Consider the following 19,593-nt stretch of genomic DNA (forward strand, 5'->3'; position numbering starts at 1 on the left):
ATGGTTTCGAATTTCAGGGTCAGAGTTACGTATAGTACATGATGGAATATATTGGTGTGAGTTTTCCAACTGTTGTTCAAAACAAATTATAGCTGCAAAACAGGTGAATAATGGTTATAATGCACCCATGAAGGCATTCAGTTGGAATTTATGTGTGTGGGTGTGCGTGTGGGTGTGTGTACTGTATCTGTGTGTCTACACGCATGCTGTAAGTCATATCAACTTATGTTTTTTTTTATTGACATCTCCTTTGTACCCCTTTATTGTCCCTTTAGATGTTGTCTTTCTCCTTCAGGTTTAAAGATTATCATCTCTTGGGCAATATCATTGGTGGTTGTCAGGGAAACAGCCAGTCTAGTTGCCCAAACACAGGTGTAACTGTCAGAGTATGTGAGTGCCTGCACAGGTGTGATGGCTATCTGCTTAGCTGAGGTCTCCATGGCCTGAGAGGGAGAGAGCAGGCTGACCCAAAGAAGATAGCAAGAGGACAACACTCAGCCAAAATGCCTTCTCAGAAGAAAAATGACATTGCAATTAGAATGGAAGACGGTGGGTTGGATTGATTCTGTTCCTCTTTCTTAGTTTGGATTTCTCTTGAATGCTGAAGAATATTCTGCTCTTCACTTTCTTTGAGGTGCTCGTGGTAAATATGGGAGGTAGTACATAGATGTACTACTAGATGTTCTATGATATGTAACAGAATCCACACTGTTAAACCATAAAGGAACAGTAAGATTATGGTATTTTTGTTGGTTCAAAGACAAAATACAATATTTGTGGATATTCTGGATGCCTGTGGTGTTGCATCACAATGTTTTTATTTTATAGTGGGAATCGAAATCGATGGAGAGTTAGACAGTGGGAGTGAGGGTAAGTCATAAGATGGAGAAAGTGTTTGATGTGCGTGTTTATGTGAGTTTGCTTACTTCCTGCGAGTGGGTGTATGTACAGTCAAGCTCACTTTGATTGGTTGTGGATATAAAAAATTATTTTGAAAAATATTTCATTCCAAAAGGGGAGACACACCTCGTCATAATTATGACATTTAGTTGTCAAAATTATGGAACAAACATCAAAAAAGGAAGTGGGAGGCTACCAACCTGCATGATTTATATGTTTGTTTAATTGTTCATGTTTGAATGCAATCTATGGATCTATGAAGCCTTTGTCTGTCTGTTAATATTTGTGTGAGATATATACGTGAGTGTGTGTGTATCAGATGAGGCCAGGTGGAGGGACAGAAACAGGAAAGCCAAAGCCTCTCCACGAGCCGGGGGACGGAACGGCAAACCGGCCACCACTGAGGACGAAGAGGAAGAGGAGGATCAGGACGAGGCACCGAGGAAGAGGGCTCGTAAGAAGAAAGCCAGTGCCCAGGACAGCGAGGAAGAGGAGGAGGAAGACGACAGAAGCGTCAAGCGGAAGGGCACAAAGGCTGCGGGCAGAAAGAAAAAGGCAGTCAAGGAGGAGGAGGAGGAGGAGGAGGAACAAGGGAAGAAAAAGAAAGGCGGAAAAGTGACTGGCAAGAAGCAGAAAGACGAGCAGAACAAGGAAAAGAAGGGTGATGCCAAAGGCAAAGGAGGGAAGGAGAAAGGGAACGGGAAAGACAAGAAAAAGAAGAATGGAAAGTACAGCAGGTGCAGTATCCTTTGAGAGGGCCATCTCTCTCACGTATCTCCACACTCCACACACCCTCATGTATGAGGGAGGACTCTGACAGACTCTGTTGGTATATGTCCCTTCATTGTATTGAGTTATTGCTTCAGGGAGTTGAGTTATGAAATTGGGCTATGGGGTTGCGCTAAAGTGTTCCAAAATACTACGACAACAAAAGTTTTGGAAAGGGACAGGCAACCAGAATTTGTTACCAGAATAGAGTTAGGGTGTAGTGGTAAAAACAAGGGTATATGTTGTGTTCTGATGGGGTATGACAGTTTACCTAAGCTCATGGGGCATTTACAGTGCATTCTGAAAGTATTTGACACATTTTGTTACATTACAGCCTTATTCTAAAATATATTAAGAAAATCTTCATCACTCGACACACAATATGACAAAGTGAACACAGGTTTTTAGAAGTTGACTTGAAAGACTTGAAATTGAGCTCAGGTGCATCCTGTTTCCATTGACCATCCTTCAGATGTTTCTACACCTTGATTGGAGTCCACCTATGGTAAATTCAATTGATTGGACATGATTTGGAAAGGCACACATCTGTCTGTATAACGCCCCACAGTTGAGAGTACATGTCAGAGCAAAAAGCCAAGCCATGAGGTCGAACGAATTATCCGTAGAGCTCTGAGACAGGATTGTGTTGAACCACCAAGGTTCTTCCTAGAGCTGGCCGCCCGGCCAAACTGAGCAATCGGGGGACAAGGGCCTTGGTAGGGCTCCAGAGTTCCTCTGTGGCGATAAGAGAACCTTCCCGAAGGACAACCATCTCTGCAGCACTCCACCAATCAGGTCTTCATGGTAGTGTGGCCAGACGGAAGCTACTCCTCAGTAAAAGGCGCATGACAGCCCGCTTGGAGTTTGCCAAAAGGCATCTAAAGACTCTAAGACCATGAGAAACAAGATTCTCTGATCTGATGAATCCAAGATTAAACTATTTGGCCTGAGTGCCAAGATTCAAGTCTGAAGGAAACATGGCACCATCCCTACGGTGAAACATGGTGGTGGCAGCATCATGCTGTGAGAATGTCCTTCAGCGGTGGGGACTGTGAGACTGTCAGGATCGAGGGAAAGATGAACGGAGCAAAGTACAGAGAGATCCTTGATGAAAACCTGCTCCAGAGCGCCCAGGACCTCAGACTGGGGCGAAGGTTCACCTTCCAACAGGACAACGACCCTAAGCACACAGCCAAGACAACGCGGGAGTTCCTTCGGGACAAGTCTCTCTATGTCCGCGAGTGGCCAAGCCAGCACCCGGACTTGAACTCGATCGAACATCTCTGGAGAGACCTGAAAATAGCTGTGCAGCGACGCTCCGCATCCAACCTGACAGAGCTTGAGAGGATCTGCAGAGAAGAATGTGAGAAACTCCTCAAATACAGGTGTTCCAAGCTTGTAGCGTCATACCCAAGAAGACTCTGTAATCACTGCCAAAGGTGTTTGAACAAAGTTCTGAGTAAGGGTCTGAATACTTATGTAAATGTAATATTTCCGATTGCAAACATTTCTAAAAACCTGTTTTTGCTTTGTTATTATGGGGTATTGTATATAGATTGATGAGGGGGAAAAATGATTTAATCCATTTTAGAATAAAGCTGTAACGTAACAACATTTGGAAAAAGTCAAGGGGTCTGAATACTTTCGGAATGCACTGTATATAAGTTATATTCTTCAAGAATCAGTGGGTAAACATCATTCATTTATAAGTCCAAAAATAGATGTAGCAACTAAGGATTCTAGCCTGGTAGTTTCAATGGATGGACATGCTTACTGGATAATTCTAGGATGTCTGTCATTTGACTTGCATACTGTATACCCCCTCTAGTCGCCAAATTTCTCGCTCTGTTCTCTTTTTGCATTTTCTGTTGGTCTTCCAGATGCTTTTTAACATTATGTGACAAGTCCAAAGTCCTTCTGAGTTTGTACCATGATAATGCGGCACTGTGTAAAGCCACTGGCCACCTCAACTAGAACTCTACTCTGGTTGACCCTGACTTGACCCCTGGCACTTGGTGACAGCTCTTTCTTCTGACAGCTCTTCTTCTTCAGGCGAGTCAGGGGACGAGGATTCTCTGTCGGAGGGGGAGATGACTTCTCTGAAGGAGGAGGTGGAGGAGAAGAAGAAGCTGATAGCCACGCTCAGGAACAAACCGTGGCGCATGAAGAGGAGGCTCAAACTCCTCAAGTAAACAAAATGGACGCATTTCACATGACATGTGCATTCCTCTGCCAATTTCCCATTGGCTGATTGCCTTCATGACTCATAGGGACTTGCTCTTGCTGTGCTGTTTTTCTCTTTCCTATAATACTTTACACATTCCTGAAGGTTTATACTGTCACTTGGCACACATGTCAATTCAAATCAAAACAAATCCAATTGTATTTGTCACATGTGCCAAATACAACAGTTGTGAAATGCTTATTTACAAGCCCTAAATCAACAATGCAGTTTTAAGGAAAATAAGTGTTAAGAAGTCTTTTGGACCTAGACTTGGCACTCCGGTACCGCTTGCAGTGTGTTAGCAGAGAGAACAGTCTGTATGTCAAGGATTTCCTCCTCTTCTTCCGAAGAGGAGAGGCGAAAAGGATAAGAGGACCAATATGCGGCTTGGTAAGTGTCCATGGTCCTTTTAATACGTAAACGTACACAATGAACAACTGATTACAAAAACAAGAAACGTGTGAAACCCTAAACAGCCCTATCTGGTGCAACACACAGAGACAGGAACAATCACCCACAAACACACAGTGACACCCAGGCTACCTAAGTATGATTCTCAATCAGAGACAACTAATGACACCTGCCTCTGATTGAGAACCATACTAGGCCGAAACATAGAAATACCCAAATCATAGAAAAACAAACATAGACTGTCCACCCAACTCACGCCCTGACCATACTAAATAATGACAAAACAAAGGAAATAAAGGTCAGAACGTGACACTGTAACTACGGTGGCTGGAGTCTTTGACAAATTTCTCTGACACTGCCTGGTATAGAAGTCCTGGATGGCAGGAAGCTTGGCCCCAGTGATGTTCTGGGCCGGATGCAATACCCTCTGTAGTGCCTTGCAGTCAGAGGCAGAGCAGTTGCCATACTAGGCAGTGAAGCAACCAGTCAGGATACTCTCGATGGTGCAGCTGTAGAACTTTTTGAGGATCTCAGGACCCATGCCAAATCTTCTCAGTTTACTAAGGGGGAATAGGCTTATTTGTGCTGTCTTCACAACTGTCTTGGTGTGTTTGGACCATGATAGTTTGTTGGTGATGTGGACACCAAGGAACTTGAAGCTCTCAACCTACTCCACTACAGCCCCGTCGATGAGAATGGGGGCATGCTCAGTCCTCCTTTTCCTGTAGTCCACAATCATCTCCTTTGTCTTGATCACGTTGAGGGAGAGGTTGCTGTCCTGGCACCACACGGCCAGGTCTCTGACCTCCTCCCTATAGGCTGTCTCATCGTTGTCAGTGATCAGGCCTACCACTGTTGTGTCATCGGCAAACTTAATGATGGTGTTGGAGTCGTGCCTGGCCATGCAGTCCTGAGTGAACAGGGAGAACAGCAGAGGACTGAGCACGCACCACTGAGGGGCCCCCGTGTTGAGGATCAGCATGACGGATGTGTTGTTACCTACCCATACCACCTGGAGCAGCCTGTCAGGTAGTCCAGGATCCAGTTGCAGAGGGAGGTGTTTAGTCCCAAGGTCCTTAGCTTAGTGATGAGCTTTGAGGGCACTATGGTTTTGAACGCTGAGCTGTAGTCAATGAATAGCATTCTCACATAGGTGTTCCTCTTGTCTAGGTGGGAAAGGGCAGTGTGGAGTGCAATAACAATTGCATCATCTGTGGATCTGTTGGGGCGGTATGCAAATTGGAGTGGGTCTAGGATTTCTGGGATAATGGTTTTGATGTGAGCCATGACCAGCCTTTCAAAGCACTTCATGGCTACAGACGTGAGTGCTACAGGTCGGTAGTCATTTAGGCAGGTGACCTTAGTGTTCTTGGGCACAGGGACTATGGTGGTCTGCTTGAAACATGTTGGTATTACAGACTTAGTCAGGGATAGGTTGAAAATGTCAGTGAAGATACTTGCCAGTTGGTCAGCGCATGCTCGAAGTACACGTCCCGGTAAAATCGTCTGGCCCTGCGGCCTTCTGAATGTTGACCTGTTTAAAGGACTTACTCACATCGGTTACGGAGAGCGTGATCACACAGTCGTACGGAACAGCTGATGCTCTTATGCAGGTTTCAGTATTACTTCCCTCGAAGCAAGCATAGAAGTAATTTAGCTCATCTGGTAGGTTCGTGTCACTGAGCAGCTCGCGGCTGTGCTTCCATTTGTAGCCTGTAACAGTTTGTAAGCTCTTCCACATCCGTTGAGCGTCGGAGCCAGTGTGGTACGATTCAACTTACTACTGTATTGACACTTTGCCTGTTTGATGGTTCGTCGGAGGGCATAGCAGGATTTCTTATAAACTTCCGGATTAGAGTCCTACCCCTTGAGAGTGGCAGCTCTACCCTTTAGCTCAGTGCGGATGTTGCCTGTAATCCATGGATTCTAGTTGGTATATGTACGTAAAGTCACTGTGGGGACGACGTCATCAAAGCACTTATTGATGAGGCCAGTGACTGATGTGGTGTACTCCTCAATTCCATCGGAAGAATCGCGGAACATTTTCCAGTCTGTGTTAGCAAAATAGTCCTGTAGCTTAGCATTTGCTTCATCTGACCACTTTTTTATTGACCAGACACTGGTGCTTTAGTTTTTGCTTGTAAGCAGGAATCAGGAGATTTGCCGGGTGAGGGAGAGCTTTGTTTGCGTCTCTGTGTGTGGAGTAAAGGTGGTCTAGAGTTTTTTTCCCCCTCTGGTTGCACATTTAACATGCTGGTAGAAATGAGGTAAAACGGATGTTAGTTCCCCTGGATTAAAGTCCTCGGCCACTAGGAGCTCCGCCTCTGGATGAGCGTTTTCCTGTTTGCTTATGGCCGTATACAGCTCATTGAGTCTTGTCTTAGTGTCAGCATTGGTTTGTGGTGGTAAATAGACAGCTAATAAGAATATAGATGAAAACTCTCTTGGTAAATAGTGTGGTCTACAGCTTATCTTGAGATACTCTACCCAAGGCAAGCAAAACCTTGAGACTTCCTTAGATTTTGTGCACCAGCTGTTCTTTACAAATATACATAGACCTCCACCCCTTGTCTTGTTCTATCCTGCCGAAAATGCTTTAATAAAGCTGCCAACTGTATGTTATTTATGTTGTCGTTCAGCCATGACTCGGTGAAGCATAAGATATTACAGTTTTTAATGTCCCGTTGGTAGGATATGCGTGCTTGTAGCTTGTCTATTTTATAATCCAATGACTGTACGTTGGCTAATAGGATCGATGGTAAAGGCAGATTACCCACTCGTCGTCAGATCCTTACAAGGCACAGAGACCTACCTCCCCGATATCTCCGTCTCTTTCTCCTGCTAATGACGGGGATGAGGGCCTTGTCGGGTGTCTGGAGTAAATCTTTTGCGTCAGACTCGTTAAGGAAAAAAAAAAATCTTCCTGTATGGGGTGAGTAATCGCTGTCCTGATATCTAGAAGCTCCTTTCTATCATAAGAGATGGTGGCAGAAACATTACGTACGAAATAAGTTTCAAATAACGCAATAAAACACACACAGTAGCACAACTGGTTAGGGGATCGTAAAATGGCAGCCATCTCCTCATGCACCATTATCACAACTTTTGAACTATTTAGGAGTTTCGTGAATTGGCTTTGCTGATTGATGTTCTTTGAATTGTTGTTTTTTTAGACAGTTTCTCACTTGTATCTCCACAACTTGAGTGTATCTCCACTGACCAGTATTCACCTATCATTCACTCTTAAAAGGGTTCTACCCAGAACCATTTAAAGTTATTCAGTTTGTCCCAGTAGAAGATCCCTTTTATGGTTCCAGGTAGATCCTTTTAACTTAACATAAAGCCATTTTAGAACATTTTTTGTTTCTAACAGTGTTGGGTTACATTTAAAAAAATCAACAAGGCCTGCTGGACTTGTGCCCTCTGGGACCTGTGTTGAAAAAACACTGAATTCCAGCCAGGGTTGTGAGCTGACAGTCACTTACAGGTCAGGACACAAGCACTGTACAGTATTAAGACAGATGAGACGCCTTGACTTTTTCATGAGCTCAGCACTGTCTAATATGCATGCAGTTGTAGCTGCCTGTAGCTTGCCAATTCCCTCTCATCACTGGTCTTTCCAGGTTGATAATCTTTCATCACATGGCCTCCTCCAAATTTCCCTGACTAGTAATTTACAGTGTTGATTGATGGATTGGTTGTTTTCTCATCTACTTAATTTAATCGTGACTAATTCATGATTGGGGCGGCAGGTAGCCGAGTGGTTAGAGCGTTGGACTAGTAACCGAAAGGTTGCAAGATTGAATCCCTGAGCTGACAAGGTAAAAATCTGTTGTTCTGCCCCTGAACAAGGCAGTTAACCCACTGTTCCTAGACCATCATTGAAAATAAGAATTTGCTCTTAACTGACTTGCCTAGTTAAATAAAGGTAAATAAAATTCACCTGTTATAAATTTGAAAAGATGATTCATTGGTTGGCGGTTCTTCAAGCCAGTGATTGATATGTTTTCTTTGTTGGTTGACGGGTCATCCTTTTTTATGGGTTGAAATTGTAGAGAATGCCAGGCGTTTGTGGAGGAGTTCGAGGGGGCTCTGGGAAAGGGCAAAGGGAGGAAGCTCTATGCCTATAAAGTCATGATGGCTAAGGTAACTTTTCTCAGTCCACACATACTTCACGCAATTATGTATTTATATACTTTAAGACTGAAGTTATAACGTGCGTACAATACAACTTTTAATCAGAAGTTCATCATTAGCTTCATGATTTGTCATGACCATAATATCATTAGCAGAATGTTTGTTGCCCACATCAGTTACAACCTGATATGTTAGTCAGGAACTATACTTCTGTGATTTAACTTGTCTTTTCAAATATTCTCTCATAACCTTTTTTTTTTCTTCAGAAAATGATCAAGTTCAACCGTGACTTTGACAATTTCAAAACAGCCTGTATTCCGTGGGAAAGAAAGATAAAAGAGGTTGAAAGTGGGTACCGTCATTTAAAGCTATTTGAGTTACTATCTTGTTCATGTCATGTAGTTTTATCTATTCATCATGTAACTTTTGGAGTTTGACCTCTAACCCTCAGGTCACTTTGGGTCATCTGTGGCTTCCTACTTCATCTTCTTGCGGTGGATGTACGGTTTAAACTTGGTCCTGTTTGCGTTCATGTTTGGTCTTGTGGTTCTCCCAGAGGTGAGCAGCTTTTTTACCTTCAGCGCAGAGTCCATTGTTTTGCAATACTGTTGTAGTACATTTGGTCAGTATATGGAGAGATATTGAAGGAGGACTCACTGTCTCATTCTCCCAATCCCCACTTCCCTCTCTTTTTGTTCCTCTTTTCCTACTGTCCGGAGGTGATGATGGGTCTTCCGTATGGGTCTATTCCCAGAAAAACTGTTCCCAGAGCAGAGCAGGACAGAGCCATGGACATCTCTGTCCTCCTTGATTTTGGTGTGAGGATCTTGGAGTGACTTACTACTTCCTTTGGAGTGACACACTTCCTTCCAAGCAATTGCCTTGTGATGTCACATGTAGAAACCTTGTTTAGACTTAAACTACTTCAGATTCAGGTTTACTTGATATGATTATACCTATGAAAAAACATACATACAATGTGATGTCATACAGTACTATTAAAATACAGGTAAAAATGTGATTTTAAGACATAAGCTGTCATACATTTTCATGAATAACTGCATGATAATGCATTGTACTTGCAGGCTTTAAGTGTTACACATTTTCAGTAAGAATGTATGCCATTTCGCAGACACTATTATCTAAAGCAACTTGCAGTCATGCAGCATACATTTACATAGTGGTGGTCCTGGGAATCAAACCCACTACCCTGGCGTAACAAGCACCATGTTATACTAACTGAGCTACAATGGACCATGTCAGGGTAACTGCCAAGACCCTGCCCAGTCTTAATGTTAATTGCTAACTTATTTTAGTGCCGTAACATTGACTGACAACAGGCAGCAGTGAAAAGTAAGTCGAGGAAGTTGTCCAAATGAACGCAACTCTGTATTTGACTCTTTTCTGATGGACCCTTGATAAGTTATTCAGTGGGATGGTTTTTGCAGGCAATATGGTTGCTTGTGTTCTCCCTGTATTTCAGATCTCTGTCGGCTGGTAATGACAGAGGTTTTGCTGATTCAAATATTAAACACAATGTTATGCCCTGCAGTTGATGAAAGGAATCCAGTCATATCCACCACACAATAGCGGGGTCCTGCTAACTATACATAGACCACTGTATCGCCATCTGATCCTGCCATTCTTTGATTGGGTTTGTCACATGCCTATGTGCTTGGTTTGCTGGTGTGTAATGTGTTCGGCAGGGCTGGCCCTAGGCATAAGAACCTGTCAATATCATTTTGCATCTACATCCGCTTTCTTTGAAATGGATTGCTTTCACACATCCATGATTATTTTGGTTAATTTCAACAGGGTTACTGCAAGTACTCTATTCTGTTCTATGGTTTCTATAATGACGAGCGCACCATCGGAGTCCTCCAGTTCAGACTGCCTCTCTCCTACCTACTAGTTGGTCTAGGCATCTTCGGCTACAGCCTGATGGTGGTCATTAGAACGTGGGTAAAACGCGCACACACACACACACACACACACACACACACACACACACACACACACACACACACACACACACACACACACACACACACACACACACACACAGTAAATTATAATCCACATTCACACCCCGTATCTAAAATATTGATGCTAGCAACCCTCCCATTGCCAGCTCACTCCCTCCGCATTTTTCCAGTCAGCACTTGGATTCGAACAGCAACCCTCCAGTTACTTGCCCACATCTCTAAAATCACCCCTCCCCCCCCCACCTCCCAGTATAGTGCACTGTATGTCACATCCATCTTCTGTGTTCCTCAGGATGGCCCGTAATTCGGACGAGGGAGGAGACGGTGGGGATGACGGACAGTTCACCTTCGCATTTAAGATGTTCACCAGCTGGGATTACCTCATTGGCAACCCAGAGACAGCCGACAACAAGTATGCCTCAATCACCACCAGCTTTAAGGTAATCACAGCAGAAGCTAATTCTTATCCATAGCTAGTAGGCCCTGTTGTTTATGACATAGGACAATTCTACACCAGGACAGCCTGGAAATATTTAGGCTATCTCACATTGTTATAATTCTCACATAGAAACTTCATTGGGAGGAAGGATCTTAGATATGTTTTTTTTTACATTGTTATCACACTTTTCTTTTTTGGGGGGGGGATCATGATGAAAGTGGGCATTTTAAGCCCTTTTTAGAATGTGAATAATTGTATTTCAGAATCTAGACAAACTCCATATGTTAGAGCACACTATAAGGAGAACAATGGCACCACGAAGTTGTCTGTATCATGTACGGATCACAGATCATAGGGTCTTACAGGAGGCATGTATAGGTCTGAAAAGGGCCTAAAATGGATACTTTTATCATTATTTTCTGAAATATGACTCTTGATACAAATGTAAAAATTATGTCAAACATCTTCCTGCATTAATGTTTATATGTGAAAATTGCCAGAACAATCTGAGGTACCTAAAATATTTTTGGGCTGTCCTGGCATGGAATCTCCCCATAACATTGTTCTGCAAATATCCGTTCTCCTGCTCTTATCTTCAATCTCCCAAGAATCATATGCACGTAAAAAGGTACTACACGTATGAGCCTACACAATTACTATCTTCAAAACAAAGTATTCTCTGTGTTTCTCACTGACCGAACTGTTCTTGGTAGGAATCCATAGTAGACGAACAGGAGAACCAGAAGGATGAAAACATCCACTTGCGAAGGTTCCTGCGGGTTCTAGCCAACTTTTTAATCCTCTGCAGCCTGGGCGGCAGCGGCTTCCTCATCTATTTTGTGGTCAAGAGGTCTCAGGAGTTTGCCAACCTAGATCAGGATGAGCTTTCCTGGTTTGAAAAGAATGAGGCAGGTACAGTTGTTTTGATCAGATACAGTGCTTTGCAAAAGTATAAAAGTATTCAGCCTGTTTGTTTAGGCAAGTCTAAATGAGTTCAGAAGCAAAATGTGGCTTAACAAATCACATACAGTGGCAAGAAAAAGTATGTGAACCCTTTGGAATTACCTGGACTTCTGCATAAATTGCACATAACATTTTATCTGATCTTCATCGAAGTCACAACAATAGACAACACAGTCTGCTTAAACTAATTACACACAAACAATTATACATTATCATGTCTTTATTGAATACACTGTGTAAACATTCACATTGCAGGGTGGGAAAAGTATGTGAACCCTTGGATTTAATAGCTGGTTGACACTCCTTTGGCAGCAAGAACCTCAACCAAATGTTTTCTGTAGTTGTGGATCAGACCTGCACAACCGCTCTCTTGACGTCATGCCACAGCATCTCAATCGGGTTGAGGTCAGGACTGGACCAATTCAGAAGGTGTATTTTCTTCTGTTGAAGCCATTCGGTTGTTGATTTGCTTCTGTGTTTTGGGTCGTTATCCTGTTGAAACACCCAACTTTTGTTGCGCTTCAATTGGCGGACAGGTAGCCTAACATTCTCCTGCAAAATATCTTGATAAACTTGGGAATTCATTTTTCCGTCAATGAAAGCAAGCTATCCAGGCCATGAGGCAGCAAAGCAGCTCCAAACCATGATGATCCCTCCACCATACTTTACAGTTGGGATGAGATTTTGATGTTGGTGTGCTGGGCCTGTTTTTCTCCACACATAGTGTTGTGTGTTCCTCCCTAACAACTCAACTGTAGCTTCATCTGTCCACCGAATATTTTGCCAGTATCGATGTGGAACATCCAGATGCACTTTGGCGAACTTCAGACGTGCAGCAAAAGTTTTTGGACAACAGTGGCTTGTTCCGTGGTGTCCTCCCATGAACACCATTCTTGTTTAGCGTTGTATGTATCGTAGACTCGTCAACAGATGTTAGCAAGTTCTAGAGATTTCTGTACGTCTTTAGCTGACACTCTAGGATTCTTCTTAAGCTCATTTGAGCATTCTGCGCTGTGCTCTTGCAGTCATCTTTGCAGGAGAGCCACTCCTAGGGAGAGTAGCAGCAGTATTGAACTTTCTCCATTTAAAGACAATTTGTCTTACCGTGAACTGATGAACATCAAGGCTTTTAGAGATATTTTTGTAACCCTTTCCAGCTTTATGCAAGTCAACACGTCTGAGATCTCTTTTGTTTGAGGCATGGTTCACATCAGGCAATGTTTCTTTTGAATAGCAAACCCACATTTTGTGAGTGTTTTTTATAGGGCAGGGCAGCTCTAACCAACATCTCCAATCTCGTCTCAATGATTGTACTCCAGGTTAACTGGCTCCTGACTCCGATTATCTTTTGGAGAAGTCATTAGCCTAGGGGTTCACATACTTTTTCCAACCTACACTGCGAATCTTTAAATTATGCATTCAAAATAGACCTGAAAAATACAATAATTTCTGTGTTATTAGTTTAAGCAGACTGTGTTTGTCTCTTGTTGTGACTTTAATAAAGACCCATTTTTGCAGAAATCCAGATAATTCCAAAGGGTTCACATACTTTTTCTTGCCACTGTAAGTTACGTGGACTCACTCTGTGTGACATAATAGTGGTTGACATGATTTTTAATGACTAACCTTTCCTCTGTCCCCCATACATACATCATCTGTAAGGTCCCTCAGTCAAGTATTGCATTTCAATCACAGATTCAACTACAAAGACCAGGGAGCTTTTTGAAACCCTCATAAAGAAGGGCAGTGATTGGTAGATTTATTTTACCTTTATTTAACTAGGCAAGTCAGTTAAGAAAAAAATATTATTTTCAATGACGGTCTAGGAACAGTGGGTTAACTGCCTGTTCAGGGGCAGAACGACAGATTTGTACCCTTGTCAGCTCAGGGGTTTGAACTTGCAACCTTCCGGTTACTAGTCCACCGCTCTAACCACTAGGCTACCATGCCACCCCAATGGGTAACAAATCAGACATTGAATATCTCTTTAAGCATGGTCAATTTAATAATTATGCTGTGGATGATGTATTAAACCACCCAGACACATCATAGATACAGCCATCCTTCTGAACTGAGCTGCAGGACAGGACAGGAATGAAATTGCTCAAGGATGCTACCATGAGGACATTGATGATTTTAAAACAGATACAGAGCTCAATGGCGGTGATCGGAGAAAACTGAGGATCAACAACATTGTAGTGACTCCACAACAATGACCTAAATGAGTGAAAAGAAGAATACAAATATTCCAAAAGGCACTAAAGTAATACTGCAAAGGAATACACTTTTTGGCATAAATGCAAATCCAACACAACACATCACTGAGTAACTGCCTCCTTATTTTCAAGTATGGTGGTGACTGCATCATGGTATGGGTGTACTTGACATTGGCAAACACAAAGGAGTTTTTCAGAAAACGCGGTGGAACTAAGCACAGGAATTCTTCTTCCACTTTGACATTACAGTGTATTTAGTGTAGATTGTTGACAAAACAATTACAATCCATTTCTATCCCACTTTGTAACACTATAAAATGTGAAGAAATCCAAGAGGTCTGAATACATTTGCAAGCACTGTACATGCTGTGTTATGGTTCATCTCATCAAATGCAGTGAGCCGGAAATGTACATTTGTGTTTGTCCTGTTTTCTTCAGTATTAGAAAAAAAAGTGCTATTTAGAACACATAGGTGAAACCTTTGAATAACCCCAGGGTTCTACCTGGAACCAAAAAGGGTTCAACTATGGGAACAGATGAAAAACCTTTCAGAACACAAGATTCAAAATATATCGTACTGTAAAGGGTAACACTTCATTTTGTGGTCCTTATTACAGTGTAATTACAGTGTAATTTTTTGTTTTACATTTTTTATTTTGCCTTTATTTAACCAGGTAGGCCAGTTGAGAACAAGCTCTCATTTACAACTGCAACCTGGCCAAGATAAAGCAAAGCAGTGCGGCACAAACAACAACACAGAGTCCCACATGGAATAAACTAACATACAGTCAATAACACAATAGAAAAGTATATATACAGTGTGTGCTATTGAGGTAAGATAAGGGAGGTAAGGCAATAAATAGGCCATAGTGGCGAAATAATTACAATTTAGCAATTAAACACAGGAGTGATAGATGTGCAGAAGATGAATGTGCAAGTAGAGATACTGGGGTGCAAAGGAGATAAAAAAACAGTATGGGGAGGAGGTAGTTGGATGGGCTATTTACGGATGGGCTATTTACAGACGGGCTATGTACAGGTGTAGTGATCTGTGATCTGCGGTATATGTCTCCAGCTTCAGTGATTTTTGCAATTCGTTCCAGTCATTGGCAGTAGAGAACTGGAAGGAAAGGCGGCCAAAGGAGGAATTGACTTTGGGGGTGACCATTGAAATATACCTGCTGGTGCGTGTGCTACGGGTGGGTGCTGCTATGGTGACCAGTGAGCTGAGATAAGGCTGGACTTTACCTAGCAAAGACTTATAGATGTCTTGGAGCCAGTGGGCCTGGCGACGAATATGAAGCGAGGGCCAGCCAACGAGAGCATACAGGTCGCAGTGGTGGGAAGTATATGGGGCTTTGGTGACAAAACGGATGGCACTGTGATAGACTGCATCCAATTTGTTTGCTGAGTAGAGTGCTGGAGGCTATTTTGTAAATGACATCGCTGAAGTCAAGGATCGGTAGGATAGTCAGTTTTACGAGGGTATGTTTGGCAGCATGAGTGAAGGATGCTTTGTTGCGAAATAGGAAGCCGATTCTAGATTTAATTTGTGTAATTACAATAACAAGTATTGTAGTAAATTGTAATAAATCAAAGTTACACTCTAATAAAAACATTTAACTGGTGGTAAATGCTGTCTGTAATTACAGACATTACTGTAACAACAAATGCTTGTTACTGTGCTCATTACATATGTGCAAGTTTCCACTAAATTTACCAATTCAATGTTTCGCTTCTTCTCAGCTGCATCCGATTCAGTAACAACTGTCACAAGGTTGTACATCTCTCGTGGACAGATGTGCTAGATGATCGAGATTACTAAAGTTGGAGGCTCAATAAGCTCTAATTACCTATCTGTGATTGCACTCTGTGCGGGGATTAGTGAAGGGTCATTGCATTTCAAATTACATATGTAATTACACTGAAATAAGGACCACTTAAAATGAAGTTTTACCCTGTAAAGTATTACCACGCTTCGGGTTCACTTAATAACTTTAATGAATAAGTCATTGAAATGATTATACATGTTTATATAAATGTTATACATACTTTATAAATTAAATGATATAGGCTATGGTATAAATGTTAATGAATTTAAAGCTTAAAATTATAATGAATGCAAATATCTCTTTACAAATAAATAGTTTTTCTAGCCTTCATCCCGGTGATTGGTTGTGTGTTACCTTCCAGGTGGAGTTTGTGATGTCACTGCTGGGGCTGGTGTGCCCCCCTCTCTTTGAGACCATCGCTGAGCTGGAGGAGTACCACCCTCGTATCGCCCTCAAGTGGCAACTGGGCCGCATCTTTGCCCTGTTCCTCGGGAACCTCTACACCTTTCTGTTCGCCCTTTTTGACGAAGTCAACGCAAAGGTACCAGACAGTATGTCAGTGGTATCATGTCACCTTGTGGGACTGTGGGTCAATTAACCTTGTCGGAGTGGGCGCCCTGATTCTAGTTTGTGAGCTAGGCAGGCAGTTCTAGCCATACAAGCTACAACTGCCACTGTGTGTGTGTGTGTGTGTCTGTGTCTGTGTGTGTGTGTGTGTGTCTGTGTCTGTGTGTGTGATGGTGTGTTCAGTACATATTGTATGCATGTGTATTTGACTTACTCACCTGAACCTGTCTTTGTGTGTTAACATGTGTACAGTTGGAAAAGGAGAAGTCTATTAGGAATGCCACTATCTGGGGACTGAATGAGTACTATTCCAACTATAGCTCCTACCACAACACTACTGACATCCCCCCTCCAGACATCCACCCTGCTGATGTCATCAGAGGGCCGTGCTGGGAGACCGCCGTTGGCATAGTGAGGCTTCCATGCGTTCTTCCTCCGTTTTCCCTTCGTCACTGAGTTTTTCATCCTGGTTTTTCCTCCACCTGACCTGAGCAGGAAAAACTTCCCTTCATTGTGCATCAGTGATATGACTGAGGCTGTCTGTGACATGCCGGGTGTTTCCTGTTTAGTTTTCTTTCTGTGCTGTATCTCTAGGAGTTTGTGAAGCTCACCGTCTCTGACATCCAGGTGACGTATATGACCATCCTGATTGGTGACTTCCTGCGAGCCATGATCGTGCGTTTCCTCAACTACTGCTGGTGCTGGGACCTGGAGGCTGGATTTGTACGTGCTAGGCTATCAAAGCATTACAGACCACTGACATTCTGCTGTGTGTGTGTGTGTGTTCCCATTCATGGCTGGCTTTGTTTAAAATCTGCCACAACAGCAATGCCAGGTATATGAGGGGATAGTATGCCTAGTTGGACAAGGCTATGTGCACGTGATGGAAATTAGAGGTAAATATGAATTATTTAATGGGAAAAAATGCACAGAGTAAGATTTGACTTAAACAAGACTAAAATTGTCCAGAGTTTTAATTGACTGATAAACTAAAACTACGAAGCATGTAAGGGCTAAAATGTGACTAAGAATAAAAGCTATTTTAGTCAAACGACTAAGACTAAAACAAAAAAATTCGGACAAAATTAACAGTGATACCACACAGTGACATCCGGCAAGATAGGTGATCCTTCACGTAGTGACACAGGACACTGCCCTGTTAAGTTAATTACTATGGGAGAGAAAGAGGGAGAGAGAATAGAATTACGTTTACATTATTTAACACGATTTGCAATATTTTTTGTATGTGATTCTAGCCATCGTATGGAGAGTTTGACATCAGCGGCAACGTGCTTGGATTAATATTCAATCAAGGAATGATTTGGTGAGTAAATATGAGACACCACATAAACCATCAACACATTTCCACAAACCCTGTAAGTTGTGTTGATCTGCGATAAGAGTCACATTTATGTATTTGTGTTTGTTTCAGGATGGGTGCGTTCTACGCCCCTGGCCTGGTAGGGTTGAACGTCTTGCGTCTCCTCACCTCCATGTATTACCAGTGCTGGGCAGTGATGAGCTGTAACGTTCCCCATGAGAGGGTCTTCAAGGCCTCTAAATCCAACAACTTCTACATGGGCCTCCTCCTCCTGGTGCTCTTCCTCAGCCTTCTGCCTGTGGTTTACACCATAATGACCCTGCCGCCCTCCTTCGACTGTGGCCCCTTCAGGTGTCTCTCATACACACGCACAGACACACATACACACACACTAGGCACACATCTAATGCTGATCTCTTGTCTACCAGCGGAAGGGAGCAAATGTATAATGTCGTCATGGAGACTATAGAGAACGACCTACCAGCATTCATTGGGAATATCTTCACCTACGCAACTAATCCTGGGCTGATCTTACCAGCAGTGCTGCTGATGGTGTATGCACACTCACGCGCACACACACACACACACACACACACACACACACACACACACACACACACACACACACACACACACACACACACACACACACACACACACACACACACACACACACACACATTACAGCAACACAGATATGGTCATAGCAAAATATCATCATCATCATAATACATGCCATGTTTAAAACAGGTTAAATAGTTTTCTGTGATCCTGTGGCAGGTTGGCCATCTACTATCTGAATGCGACCTCTAAAAACTATCAAAATGCCAACCTGGAACTGAAGAAGAAGATGCAAATGGTAAATGAGCATGATCACCTAAACTGCTGTCTCTCAAGCCTTAAATGATTTACTGTAAACAATGTAATGCTACTAAGTACGTTGTTGGTCAATGCATGCACACAATGCTGATGTGGGGATTGCAGAAACAGCAACAGTATTATCTGCGTTGTGGTTAGGCTAGAGATGAGGAGAAGAACAGGAGGAACAACAAGGAGAACACCAACCAGGTGATGCAGGACCTGGAGGACCTCCTGCCCAACCGCTCTCTGCTCCCCCCTGCTGCGGAGGAGGAGAAGCCCCCACCAGGTCAGTTCACATAGCCTACTCTACCTACCGTCTCCACTCAGTGCCACCTAGTGGCTGGATGTTTTTTGGGAATTCACAAAAAACTGTGGACCCACTTAATGAGCATAACTTAAGAAACAGTTTGTTTTGAGTGAATTGTATCATAATATCGCCCCTCAGCAGAGCTACATGTATATAGGTGTACATGCACGTCCACTTAGTTTTTTGTTTTTCACCTTTTCAGAGATAGTGCTCGAGAAGGGAAGCAAATCTCCCAAAGTGGCAAAACGTCCAGGAGCAGCAGCCAATGGTAAGGGGGTTAATATTCAGAAGGATGTTTCGTTGGCTGCACCAAACCCCAAAGCAGCTGTGACCCATCCCCCAGGCCCAAGGGGGCCGTCTGGAAACGCCAGAGGACCACCCCCAGGGCCGGCGAGGGGCAGAGGGAGGGGGACACCTCCCTCTAGACGCTAAACAGGTGAAAACCAGGGTGCTAGGATGTCAATACCACCCTGACAAATCAGGCTGTAGACAAGCAGGGGAAGAGCAGGGTTGTGTTCATTAGGTACCAAACGTAAGAAAACAGACCGAAACTCCAATAAGAAAAGTTCCTTGTTTTCCATTGGAAAAAGTTTGGGAATCTGGCCAAAGATCTAAAGCCTGTAGGTAGTATTTGTAACACCCTCACAATCATGACATAACAG

The 19,593-nt window shown here is 43.0% G+C and overlaps 1 protein-coding gene across 1 annotated transcript; it reads left to right on the forward strand.

Annotated features, from left to right (window-relative positions):
• The first annotated feature begins 503 nt into the window (after window positions 1-503).
• LOC109895067 (transmembrane channel-like protein 2-B) lies at window positions 504-19,577 on the forward strand. Its single transcript, XM_020488717.2, has 21 exons — window positions 504-549; window positions 829-874; window positions 1,242-1,515; window positions 1,561-1,628; window positions 3,707-3,856; window positions 8,359-8,449; window positions 8,707-8,788; window positions 8,892-8,998; window positions 9,160-9,258; window positions 10,256-10,398; window positions 10,718-10,865; window positions 11,578-11,772; window positions 16,237-16,416; window positions 16,695-16,853; window positions 17,037-17,165; window positions 17,699-17,766; window positions 17,875-18,114; window positions 18,192-18,317; window positions 18,544-18,622; window positions 18,781-18,910; window positions 19,134-19,577. Exons 1-21 carry the CDS (start codon window positions 504-506, stop codon window positions 19,361-19,363), a joined length of 2,790 nt encoding a protein of 929 aa, XP_020344306.1. The 3' UTR covers window positions 19,364-19,577.
• Window positions 19,578-19,593: the final 16 nt, after the last annotated feature.

Source organism: Oncorhynchus kisutch, linkage group LG8 (genome assembly GCF_002021735.2).
Source record: "Oncorhynchus kisutch isolate 150728-3 linkage group LG8, Okis_V2, whole genome shotgun sequence".
Taxonomy (NCBI): domain Eukaryota; kingdom Metazoa; phylum Chordata; class Actinopteri; order Salmoniformes; family Salmonidae; genus Oncorhynchus; species Oncorhynchus kisutch.